Source organism: Brachyistius frenatus, unplaced genomic scaffold (genome assembly GCF_029030835.1).
Source record: "Brachyistius frenatus isolate BFR_SWC_R1_liver_20210118 unplaced genomic scaffold, ASM2903083v1 Contig_20, whole genome shotgun sequence".
NCBI lineage: Eukaryota > Metazoa > Chordata > Actinopteri > Embiotocidae > Brachyistius > Brachyistius frenatus.
The window spans coordinates 1206062-1220891 of record NW_027210619.1 but is presented as its reverse complement, the minus strand read 5'-3'; the positions used below and the strand labels follow the sequence as shown (position 1 = coordinate 1220891).

The 14830-nt window shown below is 42.1% G+C and overlaps 1 protein-coding gene across 2 annotated transcripts; it reads right to left on the bottom strand.

Moving 5' to 3' along the window:
* Positions 1–132: 132 nt before the first annotated feature.
* On the bottom strand, positions 133–13808 carry arhgef5 (Rho guanine nucleotide exchange factor (GEF) 5). Of its 2 annotated transcripts, none has more exons than XM_069695705.1 (15): positions 13285–13807; positions 8549–11800; positions 7028–7070; positions 6668–6717; positions 5517–5887; positions 4343–4503; positions 3998–4150; positions 3656–3785; positions 3500–3574; positions 3279–3368; positions 2553–2695; positions 2226–2369; positions 2059–2129; positions 1495–1599; positions 133–1347 (listed from the first exon to the last, which is right to left on the bottom strand). In XM_069695705.1, exons 2-15 carry the CDS (start codon positions 11778–11780, stop codon positions 1205–1207), a joined length of 4911 nt encoding a protein of 1636 aa, XP_069551806.1. In that variant the 5' UTR covers positions 11781–11800; positions 13285–13807; the 3' UTR covers positions 133–1204. The 2 variants fall into 2 exon arrangements, with proteins under 2 accessions (XP_069551806.1, XP_069551805.1); XM_069695704.1 differs by having other exon boundaries at positions 153–1347; positions 7865–11800; positions 13285–13808.
* Between the last annotated feature and the right edge of the window lie 1022 nt (positions 13809–14830).

The following is a 14830-nucleotide window of genomic DNA, read 5'->3' as shown; positions in this document are numbered from 1 at the left end:
ACAACAACAAACACGGCGACGCCCGCCCACCCCGCATGTGACCAATCAGAGATGAGTAAGCAGATTGACAACGGAATGTGGCCATGAGGAAGGCACAATGGGCAGGTCTGTGCTGCCTTCATTGGGTGAATCCTTCTGTCTATCAACACTTTTCACGCCCCATTTTGCTTGAGTGACGGCAACTCTAATCAATAGCAGGCCTTGAAAACTGAGCCACGCCTATGGTCACGTCCAGGCCAGGCTACGTGCAAAGCGTGAATGCCTTTTTAAAATTGTCTGTGCAATTTGTTCTGTAAACAACTCAAGCAGACACAACCCATTAATTACATGCAACTGCATTTATGTTGTATATTTCAACTAACACTCTTATTGACACCACCCTTGCATTGAAACATATTTATAGATCCCATTTCACAACATTATTTTTCAGTTTTTCTATGCTTATATAAATTTCTGCTCTAGAATGGAAGCATGTGCAACATTACCTAAATTCCCCTTGGGAATCAATAACATATTTCTGATGAGCTCACAGCAAAGGCTCACTGTGTTCATGCAAACTTGCCACAACCAACCAAAGCTCAATGTCAACGAATGTGAAATGTTCAATTATGTTTTTTATTCCACCAATCTCAATGTGTTGAGTTGTCTTCGGTATAACCTATGACGCACAGTACATCTTTATAGATTTTGCATTGATTTCTGTCAGCTCTCCTGCATCCAAGGGCCCACTTTTCAAAACATGCATGTATCATAAACTCCATCATTAGATTTCGGTCAATATACACAAACAATAATATATTTTCCAAAAATAACATTTCTTGGAAAAAGGTAATTTCCGTTTGAAAATATTTTTCTTTAAAAAAAAAAAAAAATCCATTAATTTCTTATAGTACAAACCTTATTTGTGATGTACTGTACATAGCAGTTAATAGAGTCATACTATTCTCAATGATCTTCAGGCAGGCTTCAGCAGTTCACACATTGCTCTCCGGCAATATATTGTTCCACCGAATGGAACAAGAAAGACCCAGTGCTACACTGAAATGCATTCTTCCAGCATTTCTGTTGTTGCACTCTTGTGAACAATTCAATAACTCAAATGTCTCTGAATGTTCATTGTCCAATATCCAGCAGTTTGAACCAGACAACTGAGAGTCTCATTATTGAAGGTGGGTGGAGTTTCGTCCCAGTCTGAGCGTCCTGCTCATACAGCTGCTTTGGCCGTCGTCAGTTTGAGAGCATCTGACAGGTTGCGTTGTCTGACTCTAGAGCTGCTTATTGTTTCCAAATGAGAATTGGGCACCCATCCACGATGCCGATCAGACAGTCTGGTCCCCTCTACCCAATCTGGGGAGGAAAGAAAAATCCAACAAATGATTTTAATACTTATTTTCAAGTAATATAAGGTTCTGGGGAGCTCTACAATCAAACACTTCACAGGCGAGTGGCATTTTCTGCAAGGGAATGAGGCAAAAAGTAGTGTGGTTGTCTTACGGTCACTGCTTTGCTGGTGGACTAGAATGACATCAGCTTTTTCTAAAGACAGCTCATCCGGCTGCTGTGCAACAAAAGCTCGGATACACTGCATCTGTTCAAAATCTGTAAAAAAAAAAAAAAAAAAAAAAGAGGCATACAGATCTAGATGTCAATTTGACTTATTCAGCAAAGCTCAGAAACTGAATCTTTTCAACAACTACAGTCCACCCACACAGGTATTTCCACTGATGCTGCCTCATTGGACCTCTTCTCTACATTAAAAAGGGATTGGTTGACATCTCCCTATTTTTCCTGGTTATTTTTTTTTGTGTATTTTTTTTTTTGTTGCACTAGTTAGGTTGAGGGAGCACAGACATTTGTCATATTAGAAACTACATTAGATATTAGCACAGCACAACCCAACTTCGAGAGTAATCGAAAATACTCATAGGATTTTAGCAACGCTTTTCTGGGCAGCACAAAAACCCTAGTTGTAACTAATAAGGTGTATATTTCACAACTCCTGACCAATAACCAGCAACGCAACATGTTACAACATCTAAACCAGGATAAATACTTTACCTTGCGCAGCAGAAAAATCTATTTCAGGATGGGGCCTGGAGAGGGCTGATATCCAACGTAGCTTATCACTCCTGGAGGAGAGTAAATAAAAGACAGGTGTATCTTCTGCAGCTTTTATGATGTGGCAACCATTACAGACATCATCTGGAACTGTGTAAGTCTCTCACTGTGTGTCAGTCCTCAGCAGCAGGGCTTTCAGCGTCATGTGTAACCGGAACAGGTTCTTCTGCAGGGAGTGAAGTTTGACACGGCAGTTCTCTGCACGCAGGTCTGATACAGGGGAGTGATCGATCACTGTGAATCTTCCCCCTCTGAAAACAACACACCACAAAAGTACATATGAAAAATGAGGCAGCGGAAAGACAGACTGTGATAAGACTGAAAAGATGATGACAAAAGATTGATGATATGAGGAAAACAGGATGTAGCGAATGGGAATGAAAGGGATGCTAGCCAGCTGGTGGTGGATTATTACGACACGTTTGTTTACTCACTCTTTTTGAAGTGAAAGTAGCAGGTAGTCATTGAATAGGTGCAAGTAAACATTTCTCTCTGTGTCCTTTAGGGAGAAGTCCATCAGTTCAGTGACGGGACCTTCTCGGACCAATCGCCGAGACTGACTGATCAGAGGAAGAGTCTGTAAACAGATACACAAAAAAATATTATTTTTGAGTGTGAAAGTTAATTTTACTCCAGGCAAGTAGTAGTTTGAAAAAAGTATCTTTACTCAGATCCACTTACTACTCTGACATTTTCAACCATATCTCAGTCTTCACCATTGCGTGGAATTTGATCAGTTATCATGTTCATGGCCCAGTTGTCATTATCTGTGACTGTATGTTTATCATGTGACTGAACCGTCACTGTGACAACAGAGTTAACTCCATCTGACAGTGAAGACCAGGATCCAGTTGAAAGCTCCACTGAAACTTAGTAAGTGGCTTTTGAAGTAAATTTACTAATCAGCCCAGTAAATTATGTTTGAAAAAACATCCTGCCATTAATCAACTATTCTATACTGATATTACATTTGTACATTATTTTGCACACTCATGCAAATTCAAATACAAAAACAGTAAATTAAATGTTTAAATCAATATAACTACTGAATGTTATTATGTTTGCATTTAGTCAGATAACACTCCATACATGCAAATAAATGTCAATATGTTATTTTCTATATATCTAATTAAAGCTCGCTGGAAACAATCATTACTTACCCTGCACTCAAAGTCGACCTTAGCACTGAGAGAGACCAGGGACTCGATGCTTTTCATTTGAGTGATGCTGTCATTACTCTCTTGAATCAGCTAGAGGAGAAACAAATGAAAGAGAAAAGAGATTTGTCACCAAGGAGTCCAGAACATCCAGGCTATTTTTCAGGAATATTAAATGTTGCTATCCTCTGCTAATATACAGTAAATAGGGCGTATTACTGTACCTTCTCCAGAAGCTTTAAAGCTTTGATGGCCTGCGTCGCCTCCGCAGTGCCAGGAGTTGTTGTCTTCACAATATTCTGGACAGACACAGTGTGCGCATGTTAACATCAGGTGAAAGGTGACATGTTACGACAATTTCAGACAGCCTTTATACACACCTGCACCAGCAGCTTAATTCTTGTGATCCTTTGGAAGGGAAGCACAAGGAAGGACCGAAGAGGAAGTCTCTGACAAACAGGACTCCTCTCTAATGTCTCCACTATCCGCTTGAAACCGGGATTCTCATTCCTGAAAGGAAAATAGAAACTGACTCCTTAGGAAGTAAAAAAAATATTTAAAAAAATACAGACAATAGCTGAAGTTATTGTGAACTGAAAATAATTTTCACTCCTTGACATTTGGTAAGCATTAGTTTCACAGAAAGTATTTGGTCCTGCTCAGGTTCTCACTGGATCTATTACCAACAAAAATAAAGCACAAAACAGGATTGAATGTCTTACATGAGTCTCTGGTAGGTAGCGTCCTGATAGGACTGGTTGGTGAGATAGGGCACGTAAACCATTTTGAATCTCTGGCAATGTCGAGCGATGATGTCACACACTGTAAAGCACATTATCTCCGTGTCCACCCGCTCCTCCAGCTTTGACAAAAAACTGAAACCAAAATCATGAAGTAGCATTTTAAACTCACTGCTCCTACAGATTTGTACCTGCAAAGCACAAATGGGTTATATAACCACTTCATGTGTTTTATGTTAAATCTAAATGGCATTGTTTTGTTTGATAAATATATCTAAATGTAAAGGGATGAAGAACTTGTTCTAAATGATGTTTAAGATTTCTGACCTGTGGCTGATGGCACGAACGTCAGCCAGGCGGGAGAACAACCAGTTCCTGTCCTGCGTGGTTAACAGTGTCCCCAGCTGTTTGGACTTGACAAAGTGTTCAATAACAATGTCCAAACTCCGGCAGTACGATGCTTCTGAGGTCAGTACTTCAAATCTCACCTTGAAAGCAGGAAGGACAAAAAAAAAAAAAAAAAAAAAAAAAAAAGAGAACTTTGAGCAAGTGACAACTTAACAGAACATTATCGCTAATAAACACATGGTCGTCAGTTTGCTAGAGGCTGAGAGATTTCTGAGCAGCATGATTTCACAATAAGAGACATGCCTTTTACAGTTTACAGGAAAAACTTGACACCACCAGAGGAACACACATTTATGCAATAAAGCCTTCTGGCAAAACACACTCCCCCACAAGAAACAGTAAATTTTAGGAGGGTAATTCTGGGATGAGGCAAGTTTGAATATTTTTGCATGATTTTAGTCGTTTGGGGTGTGAGGTAATCAGAGTGAAAAGCTGATTCAAGTGAGTCATGACATTTCTCATGAATCCCCATCAAATGGAACAACAGAAAAACTGCTGATGTGAAGTGCCGCCCATAAGTCTGGTCATTTGTAACGCAACTCAGGCAGGAGAAGGTGACTCACCTAACTGTAACTAAGACTAAAACTGGGACAAAAACTATTATTTTAAAACAATTCAGGTAATAATAAGTAAGAAAGATAACAATCATAAATTTAAATCCCCAAAGGATTTTCCTGAATTTTATTAAAGCAGGAATGTTCTTCCTGTAACTTTCCAGTGATTGGAGCACAGACCTTTACACTGATCCTTAATATTTACTGTACATTAATGGAACAATTTCCAATCAAAATCCTTCACTTATTCTTAATGAAGGGAACAAAGCTATATAAAAAAAAAAAAAAAAATTAAATAAAAAGTCAGACATAATTGTCACGCTGTTTGAGTTTGGTTAGAGCAGCTAAAAACTGTATGTTTCATTGAGATACAAATATTAAATGATGTGAAAATGACTCAGTATTCACAGTAATTCAATGAAAAGTTACTAGCACAACTTTCCTGCCTCAGAAAAATTCAAGGGCAAAATAATGAATGCATGCTATCTGAGGAATTTTTATGCCATGAAACTTTCATATGTGCAGTAAGACGATGTTACCTCCTGAAGACGCCTCTGGTCGTCTGTGAGCTCCTCGAGCTCGGCACTGTTCCTGACCCCCGGCAGGTCGCGCCACAGTGTGGCCGACTGTGTGAGTGAGATGGAGAGACGTGGCGAGGAAGGCCTGCGTTCAGACTTGGGGGGCATGGGGAGAGGCAAGCTTTTGATGCTGGTGATGGAACCTCTGTGGGACAGGGAGTGAGGGTGTGGCACCGCGGGTAAGGGAGGAAGAGGTCTGCGGGCAGGAGGAGGTGAGGGAGCAGGAGACGGGGTAGAGTCCTCACACACAGAGAGGACATCGGAGCGAGACTGACGCAGGATCTCAAAGTTCTGCACCGCCTCACTGTACTGCTGGTAGAGCTGCGCAGCATCTGGGGGGTGGCGGGGGAGGAAGTAGGACAAAGAAAATCAGCACGAGAGAAGAGGGAGAAAGAGAAGGTTGAAACATACAGGAAGTAAAGGAAAGAAGACAGAGACAGGAACAGTGTTAGCCAACACAAGTTGTTTGCGTTTAACATTCCTTTTACACATATTTGTCAGAATGCAAAAGTCCCTGCAGCAGCTGTTTTCCCCTCCAGTTAGGAGACACGAATGCTTGCAGAAACCTGTCTGTGGCTTGCACAGACACACATTTATACAGTTCACGCACAAACACACTCCTGCCCCATTTTTTCGCAATATCCCTGTGATTCCTAATTCAAAAGAAGCACTGCCCTTTTACATTGTTTAAAACATAACTTTTAAAGGGTGTGCGCAACAGTAAACAGAAGACACATCTTCCTTTAATTTGTGTACGTCATTAAAATTTTGAGCCAACATGAACTGAGCAAAAGATAAACAGTTGCTGAGCTTGTATTCATACAGAGATGAATGACACCTTCTGAACGGAAATGCTCAACCACATCATGCTTTTCCCAACTACAATCAGAGGAGATAATCTTAAACACGTCACCATGTCGCCTACATAGTCTCTTCAAATAATCAATCTTCAGATCTATTCTCCAACAAAACTGTCTGTGATAAAAAAAAAATCTATTATAAAATATATCATATGCAGCAACAAATTTTGAAGATTGGCTTTATTTATGTGATGGATTTGTCCTTGAAGAGCTGAAGTAAAAAAAAAAAAAAGGTGAAACAGAGATACTCACGGGAAAACCTTGAATTCCTTTTCAGTTTTTCGATTGTGTCCCAAACATTACTGCAGTGACAAGAAAGAAGAAAAGTTACAACTGTAAGGTGCATCAAAATGAACTGACTAAAACTGTCTGAAACAGCTTTTTTAGGGTGGAACATTTGCATTATGCACAAATATAGGACTGTATCGACTGATTCAAAATATCAGTGATCTTTCTGACACTATAAAAACATAACATTGTCCCTCTCACAGCGAAACCAAGATACTTTTTAAAAACAGGAGAAATCAGGGTCCTGGTCACGGCTGTAATTTAACATTTGGCATTTTATCAGACTCAGATTTATCACGTCATGCGTGTTACTGTTTCACTCACCTCAGCTCCACTTCTCCCCAGCTTTTGCTCCGATCAGCTTCATCTGAAATAAAATAGTATCCATTCGTGGAAACATTATACAGCAGCATGTCACCAGTCAGTGCAAGAGTGTATACTCCGATGAATTAAGTAAGAACTACAGTGCCAATTTCGATCAATGAAGAAATGAATATAAAAATACGAAAATAAATAAATAGATTATACATTAAATAAATATAAAAACTTAATAACCCTGCTATATTAACAATTACAGAAGGTATTAGTGTGTTTCCAAACTCGTTCTTCTCGTGTTGTGTCTCTAAATAGGATTCATCGGAGCCTTTTAACTCGTGCTTCTGGTTTTCTCTCGCTTTCTCCACCTCCTCTTATCTCCACCCACTACCTGTAACCACAACTCTGTGACGCAGTTTCCAGTTTATTTAGAGCATTCAGATCAGTGCACTCATCTACTGGCTGATGTCTCCCTTAGATTTTAGGTTTTGTAATTGATGTGAAAACAAAATGGAAACCAAATGAAAAAACAAAAACCACATTCAGACTGCAAAACGGAGGAAATGAAATGAAAAAACGAAAACCACATTCAGACTGCAAAACGGAGGAAACTGAAAAGAAGATTGTGATTAAAGTCAGAAATGAACGAATGGTTATTTGGAGTCAAAATAAACGTTAAACGTATTTTTCTGAAATATGTCAACTTGATTATGCTGCCTGATGAAAAACTGGACAGAAGTTACGGGGGAAAAAAGTAAAAGGAGGTAATTATGCAGCTTTCTGTAAACATTAGGGAGAGTGATTTGAGCAGATTGTCAGTTTCCATCCTCAATCTTCTTTCGTTACCTGTTGTAGAGAATATTCTGGTTCTGCGATCCCTTCCAACACCTTCCTCTTCTTCCACCTGTACAAGCTCTCCATTTCTTCTTTGAGTGGTTTTACGGATCCCCCTTCTTCGCAACCGAGCTTTGGGACCCAAATCACAAAAACTGCCAGCGCTCGTCAGAGTCCCCGTTTTGCTTTCTGTCGCCACTTCTTCCCCTCTGCTATCCACCTCAGCTGCTGCTTCTACTATCATCTCCCCTGCCTCCACAGCAGTACCCTTCTCTTCAAGCTCCTCTCTCTGCCTCTCCTCTTCACTTTCATCCATCCTGTCTTCCACCTCCTGGATCTTACCCGCTCTAGACGGGGTGAGGAGGTCAGACTCACAATTATAATTAAGAATGGGGCAGCTGTTCGGCTTGTACAGTGTGTTGCTCACGCTTAAATACATCTTCACTTCCTTCTCTCTGCTTGATTCTTTTTCTGTTTCTGTTGAATGAACCTCCTCGCCTCCATCCTCACTGACTGTCACCTCTATATCTGCCTTTTCTAACTGAGCCTGACCAGAAGACTCCGTCTGTTTGTCCATCCTGTGACCCTCCTTCCTTTCTGTGTCTAACAGTGTGTCATCATGAGTGTATGTAGGTGTTACAACATGCATAGCTGTGAACTGTTCAACATGCATGTAGGCTTGACTCTGCCCCATACCTCTCAGTTCCTCCACCTCCAACAGCTCTTCCTCCTCCAGCTCTGGCTCTGAGTGCTTGCCGTCTGTTGTCAACTTAATGACTGGCATCTCTCCGGTACCTTGAGTAACCTCATTTTGTTGCTTGTTGTTCCTGATCTGAACCCGGTCGACCCCTTGAACTTCCTGTGCCTCTAGGTTTGGTTCGTCCAAAGCCTGTTCCCCTGAGTGTCCCAGGATCTCACGCACCACATTTTCAGCCCATTTAAGATGCGGGGCTTGGGAATGCCGCTTGGGCTCCTCGGACATGCTCCATGCCCCGCTCATTCGGATCCGAATAGCTTCCACCTCCTCTGGACTCATTGTTCCAGCATTTATCTGATCCAAGATGGGTTGAATATGTTCAAAATTTACCTGAGAACAAACATCTGCACAGGGATTCATTGGTAGTGGAGAAGTTTGATCCCTTCCTTGTTCTGATAGTTCTTTATTTTTCTCTCTCCATTTTGTAAGGAGCTTTTCAGTCTTTGAGTCTTTTTTAATCATCCCTATTTCAGCATACGGGTGCTCCACTTTGCCCCTCATTCCCTTTCCAGGCTCTGTGTCTTGAAGCTCTGAAGATGATCTGGATCGAATATCCGCTTCAGTTGTGTCTCCTATGACAAGCCTCTCCTCTTTCGATCCTCCACTTTCTGTGACCCGGTTGTTAATGCTTGGGTATTCGTCATTTCTACTCGATGTCACATGCTGGTCATCCTGAGGTTGCTCTGTGGCGTCATCACTGCAATGATGACGAGTTTCTAAATTTGTGTTGTCTCTTTTCACTCCTCCCATCCGCTCAACTTGTGACAGTGACATTTCGCTGTTTTTTGAGCAGGGAAGAGTTTTCCCAATCACACAGAAGATGTACTTTGACTGCTTTTCCCTCCCCTGTTCCTCCTCATCAGCCATCTCCTCCCTCCCCATTGTCCACTCTTTTTCCCTCTCCTTGTCTCCATCACACCCCTCGTCGCCAAAAGGTGAGGAGTCTTTATATGTAACTCCACCTTCCCAGGATTCCTGACAGTCCTCAAATGCTTCTTCATCTTCTTCTCTCTCGTCCCCACCGCTGGACACGGTCAAGTAGCCATCCTCTCCTGGAAGCCTTCTGTCCCTCTCTTGCTTCCAGCACGTCTCACTTCCTCCTTCACTATTGGAGCGTGCCCAGTAATCGCTCCCAACTTCTTCCTCTCTGTCACTCTCCTCAGTGTTATCCGTCACTTTCTCTCCCTCTGCATCCCTCTGCCGGCTTCCCTCTATCCCTCTGTCGCCATCAGACAGATGTTCCTTCTCTCTCTTATCTGTCTCTCTCCAGATTTCACCCACCTCCTCACTATCAACACTTACTCCCTCTGCCTCCCTCTCAGTGTCTGGCCTGCACTCATTTCTCCCTCCATGTCTTCCTTTGTGACTGCTTTGGTCCAAGTACCTCTCATCTCGTTCCTCCTTTACTCTCCGCCCATCTCTTCCCCACTCTGACTGTGACTCCATGCCCCTTTCTTCTTCTCTCCTCTCTTTCCGCCTTGTGTGTCTCTGTCTATCTACAAATTCTTCTTCACTATTCTTGCCCTTCAGTGGCTCTAACCACATCCTTCTCTGCTCTGGCACACTGCCTGTCATTTCCCCTTTATCTCTCTCTTGTCTCTCACTTCTTACTTGCAGCCTTTGACTTCTTTCAGCAGCTCTTTCTGGATCTCTCAGTTCTACTTTGTCTCTTTCAGTGGTTCCCTCTCTCCTCGATTCCCTCTCTTCGTAACTGTCTCTGTCTCTTCTATATCTTGTCTCACTGTCCACATTACTGCTCCACTCTCCACTGCTCTGGGATCGTGGCGGCCCCCTGGGAGCCAACTCATTCAGGGATCGGTTGCTTCCGCCTGTCGTGTCAGCCCACCTAGAATCGACCTGCCTTTCCTTTCTTTCCTTGTCTCTGTCTCTCCTCTGCTCATACTCTCTGTGTTGACCATATTTTGTCCCGTCGCTTGACCGCACTCTGTCATCTTTTAAGTCTCTGCCACTTTCCCTCCATCTTTCCCCATTCCTGTCTGCCTGTCTTGGTCTTGCTGCTCTCCTGTCGACCTCTCTGTACCTCACCCTGTCTCTGTCCTCTCCCCTCCTGGATCTATCCACTTCTCTTTCTCTGTCATTGTCTCTATGTCTCTGCCTGTCTTCTTCCCTGTATCCCTGCCTGTCTTGATCTCTCTCCCTTGCTGTTTTGACTTTGTTGTCCCCCTCACTTTTGCTTTGTTGATATATCAACTCCTCCCTCTCTCTGTTCCTCACCCTTTCCCTCTTCAGGTCTCTCTCGTCACTGTCTCCTTCACTCCTGGTATCCCTCTTTCCTTCTTTCCTCTGTGGCTCTTCCTTCTCCTTTCTATCTGCCTCAACCTCTCTGTCTCTTCTTCTGTGTGGGGAAGATATTTTGGCCTCCTTCTCGCCTATGTTAGGCCTTTGCTTTTCCCTTTTTCTGACTGCATCTTTTTCTCTTATGTCCCACGAATCACCCACTTCTCTTCTCCTGTCTGGAAACCCAACATCGGACTTCTGATATCTTTCCCTCTGTAATCTCTCATCTTCTATAGGCCTTCCTCCAGTGTTTTTTCCCCCCTCCTTTGCCCTGCCTCGGAGCTCATCTAGTTCTCTCTCTCTGTACCTCTCTCTCTGCCATGCCCTCTCTCTTTCTCGCTCCCAGTCTGCCTCTGCTCTTTTGGGTCTCTCTCTCTGCCTCCTGTCCCCTCTTTCTTCAGCCACCTCAACAGTGGACATCATTCTTCTGTCATGATCTCTGACACCTTTTTGCATTCTGGGAAATGTGTCACCTTTCTTCACCCCCCTTGCGATCGCTTGCTCAGTCTCTTTTTCTACATTCGACAGCGGCCTCCCATTTCTGATTCTGTCGTACTCTTGCCACCGTTCTCTCTCCCTCCACTCTCTGTCTCCCTCCCTCAGCCTTGGTGCAGGACCTCTATCTCTTTCATAGTATCTTTCCAGTGTGTCTGTGTCTTTGTATCTTGTTTTGTCTCTGATTCTCTCAGTTTCATTTTCCCTCCTCCAGTTTTCTTCTCGGTGGCTGTCTCTCTCTCGCTCTGACAGGGCAGTCATTGCTGGCCTGGGACTTGGATCCCGGGAGATTTTTCCACCTGGCTGAAGCTTGCGGTCAGATGTGTTTATGTTAGATAAAGTGTCAAAGAGGGTGCAGCTGGGCCTTTTGGTCCCCATAGTACCCTAATTTGGAGAACCTGGAAGAGAGCAACACGTTTCAGTTTAGAAAGTAGACACTAAAGGGAAAATTAGCCACTTTTTATGTACATGTCAAATCAGTGTTGATGGTAAATGTATTAAGTTGAATTAATAATTCCCTAAATAAATTCTCTGTGTATTTAAATTCAGCTGCAAAATCTGTTGTTCTTCCGAGACTAGTGTACGTGACGTGTACAATGGCGTGTTTGGTGGCCAGAGAGAACGTGCGCTAGATACCGCTCAACAACAAAACAACACCATGTTCTCTTCACTTGTACTGTAACTAGCGACATGTAAAAATAGCATTCTGAAATATGAACTCAAAAGAGGTTATGGACAAGGATACATGTTAGTGTTCTGACTGACTGGTATAATCAGGTGAAAAAGGTCAGGGTGGTCAGTTTTTATTAGATGCTCGATAGGCTATCAACTGACAGAGCCATATGTACATTAATATGCATGAATGTTTTATTCTTAACTTGGACACGGGTGAGAGCTGGAGACCTTCTTAATGTTACCAAACTAAAACAGCAGGACTGAGTGCAGATGACCATTGAGGGAGTATTTTTTTTTGTCACCTAACGTTATGTTTTGGTCAACAAAGTGTGTTTGAGCTTGTTGATGCGGTGCAACGCTGGACAAACAGTTTTCTCAGCATGTTGTGCTGTTTGTGTTCACAATATCTGCCAGTGTCAGGATATGATCAGTGCTAGTAGCTTCCTGATGAACAACCACCTTCTTTCCTGCCTTTTTCTCCAAGCAAACAACATCATCTGGCTGTTTATCTTTTTTTTTGTCAAGTGCTACAAGGTGAGAGACTTGGCAAAGGATTTGGAGGTTAGGTGTCAGAAACTTCCATACAATGCATTGTGGTACATGTAGGCACTGCTTCACAAGCCGGAAAACAGCTTTTTCTGTCAATATAACACTCACAAAGGAATTAATTGCTTCAGTTGATTACATTTACCATCAACACTGATTGGACATCCACATAAAATTAGCTCCCAGAAGATTGTACCTCAAAGATTAAAGCATTATCAGGGGTAAATCACTGATATGCAATTCAGAAAAAAAAGGAAAAAAAAGAATTTAGTTAATTATTGGTGAAGTATCTCTCAATCATCTGGGACGCTATTGCATGTCACTGCTACTCCCAAGAGGTGATAACCTCTGCACCATTACTGCTGCATTTTCACTTTATATTTCCTTTTAGTTTTTCAAATTGCTACCCTTTTACTTCTGAAGCAGACTGACACAGTAGAAAAGAGGAGAAACAGGCAGAAAAAAGGTGACACCCTCTTACATTTCTCTAAGAATGCAGCACAGCATATCAAAATAAGTCTTTCAGAAAGGGAGGCCATGTGACACACAGGCACGGCATGTCGCATGTACACCACAACTGAACCAGATCCAAATACGAGTTCAAACCAGAAGCACAGAAGTGGTCATCGTAAATCCATGAACCAATAATATGGCCACTCACCTGAGTGTAGGGAGATCTGGTCTCCCTCCCGGTCCAGCTCAGCTCAAAAGCATGGGATTGCACAACACATAAAAGTCCATTTCTTGCTTTCACATACTTTCTTTTCTTTCCAAATAAATCTAAACTGCCTTTTTCTTTTTCTCTTGTGAAAAGTTATTGTTTACGCCTGAGCTCTCCTTGGCTTTTCCCTTTTACTGCCTCTCTCCGTCTCTGCCCTCCTTCCTCACATTCCCAAACAAGTCTGAACAGATTGACACTGATCTTTCCCGTCCTCTTTCTCTCAGTCTTCTGCTCTCGATCGCTGCTGCTGAATAGGGAGATCTCTCATAAATCAAACAAGGGAGTCTGTCGAGTGTACCGACCACTTCAGTCTTTTTCTTCCCTATGCAGCCGATACGATCGCCTGTGTGGACCCCCACCCCCCCTCTCTAAAAAAGACTAAGTACACAACTCTTGTCTTCTCTCCTGCTCCATTCTTTCGAAACACAGGAAATACACCTCCTTGGTGCGTCTCTGTTGGAACAGTGATTGGTTGATACGAAGTGGCCGGGTGTGTCTGCTCAACACGGAGCCAGGTAAGGGCTGAGATAGTACAAGGAGAGCGGGGGGGGGGGATGGGATCACACTGCAGGAAAGCTCACAGACAGGCCTATGAAAACTACACATGTAGTTCAGAGGGAAGAGAAAGCGAAACACACAATGTTTCTGATGATTTCAAAAAGAAAAGCAGATGAAACAATAACAAGAGGAAACAACGGGGAGGGCATTACAAGAGTGTTCTGTGAATTATTTGTTTAACATTTTTTACTATGTTAAGTACGGAGGAGACCTCACATTACAGATTAGAAGAACTATGACTCAGTCTCATTGGTATTATGGAATCAAAACAATAACACCCCTTTGACCATATGTACATGTGTCTGCATTTACTCCACTAACACATCTCAGTTTTTACGTCCTTTTACATAATACAAATTTGGTCATCATCTCGAAAAGTGCTTTTATAATTCATTTTATTTCTCAGCTGCCCTGTGTAAGTACAGCTTTTTAACTTCTCTGCAATAAATCCAACCATCATGATGGTTGTTGGTGTTCAGTTGTTGATTCAACTTGTTAAAGACTGAAATTTATGACGCTGTTGAGTTGTATTTTATGTAGCCTAACTGAGAGGTGTTTATTAAACTTTGTCCACTCCGTTGATATTAGTGAGGGGATTAGTTTGAGCTTCGTCTATCTAATATTTTGGAAATTTAGGTTCATATAGCTACTTCTTGTTTAAAGGATTAGTTCAACATTTTGTAATACATGCTTTTAATTCACCCTCCTGTTACATGAGAAGACTGATACCACTTTCATATTTGCATACAGTAAATGTGCAGTGGTGGAAAGTAAGTTACTCAAGCATTGTGCTTAAGTACTGCTATTTTGGTACTTGTACCTTACTTTTTTCCTTTTAATGCAAGAACTTCAACTTCGAGTCAGAGAAAAATATTCTACTTTTTACACCATTGCATTTATTTGACAGCTTTTAATATGGAGATTTGAC

What these genes read in the sequence shown, in the direction of transcription:
- arhgef5 (XM_069695704.1), bottom strand. Translation starts at nt 11,780, where the DNA reads ATGGGGACCAAAAGGCCCAGCTGCACCCTCTTTGACACTTTATCTAAC. An exon ending in AGATTTTTCTGCTGCGCAAG is followed by an intron (nt 1,600 to 2,058) that starts GTAAAGTATTTA and finishes TTTTTTTTACAG; the next exon opens with ATTTTGAACAGATGCAGTGT. An exon ending in CCACCAGCAAAGCAGTGACC is followed by an intron (nt 1,348 to 1,494) that starts GTAAGACAACCA and finishes TTTCCTCCCCAG; the next exon opens with ATTGGGTAGAGGGGACCAGA.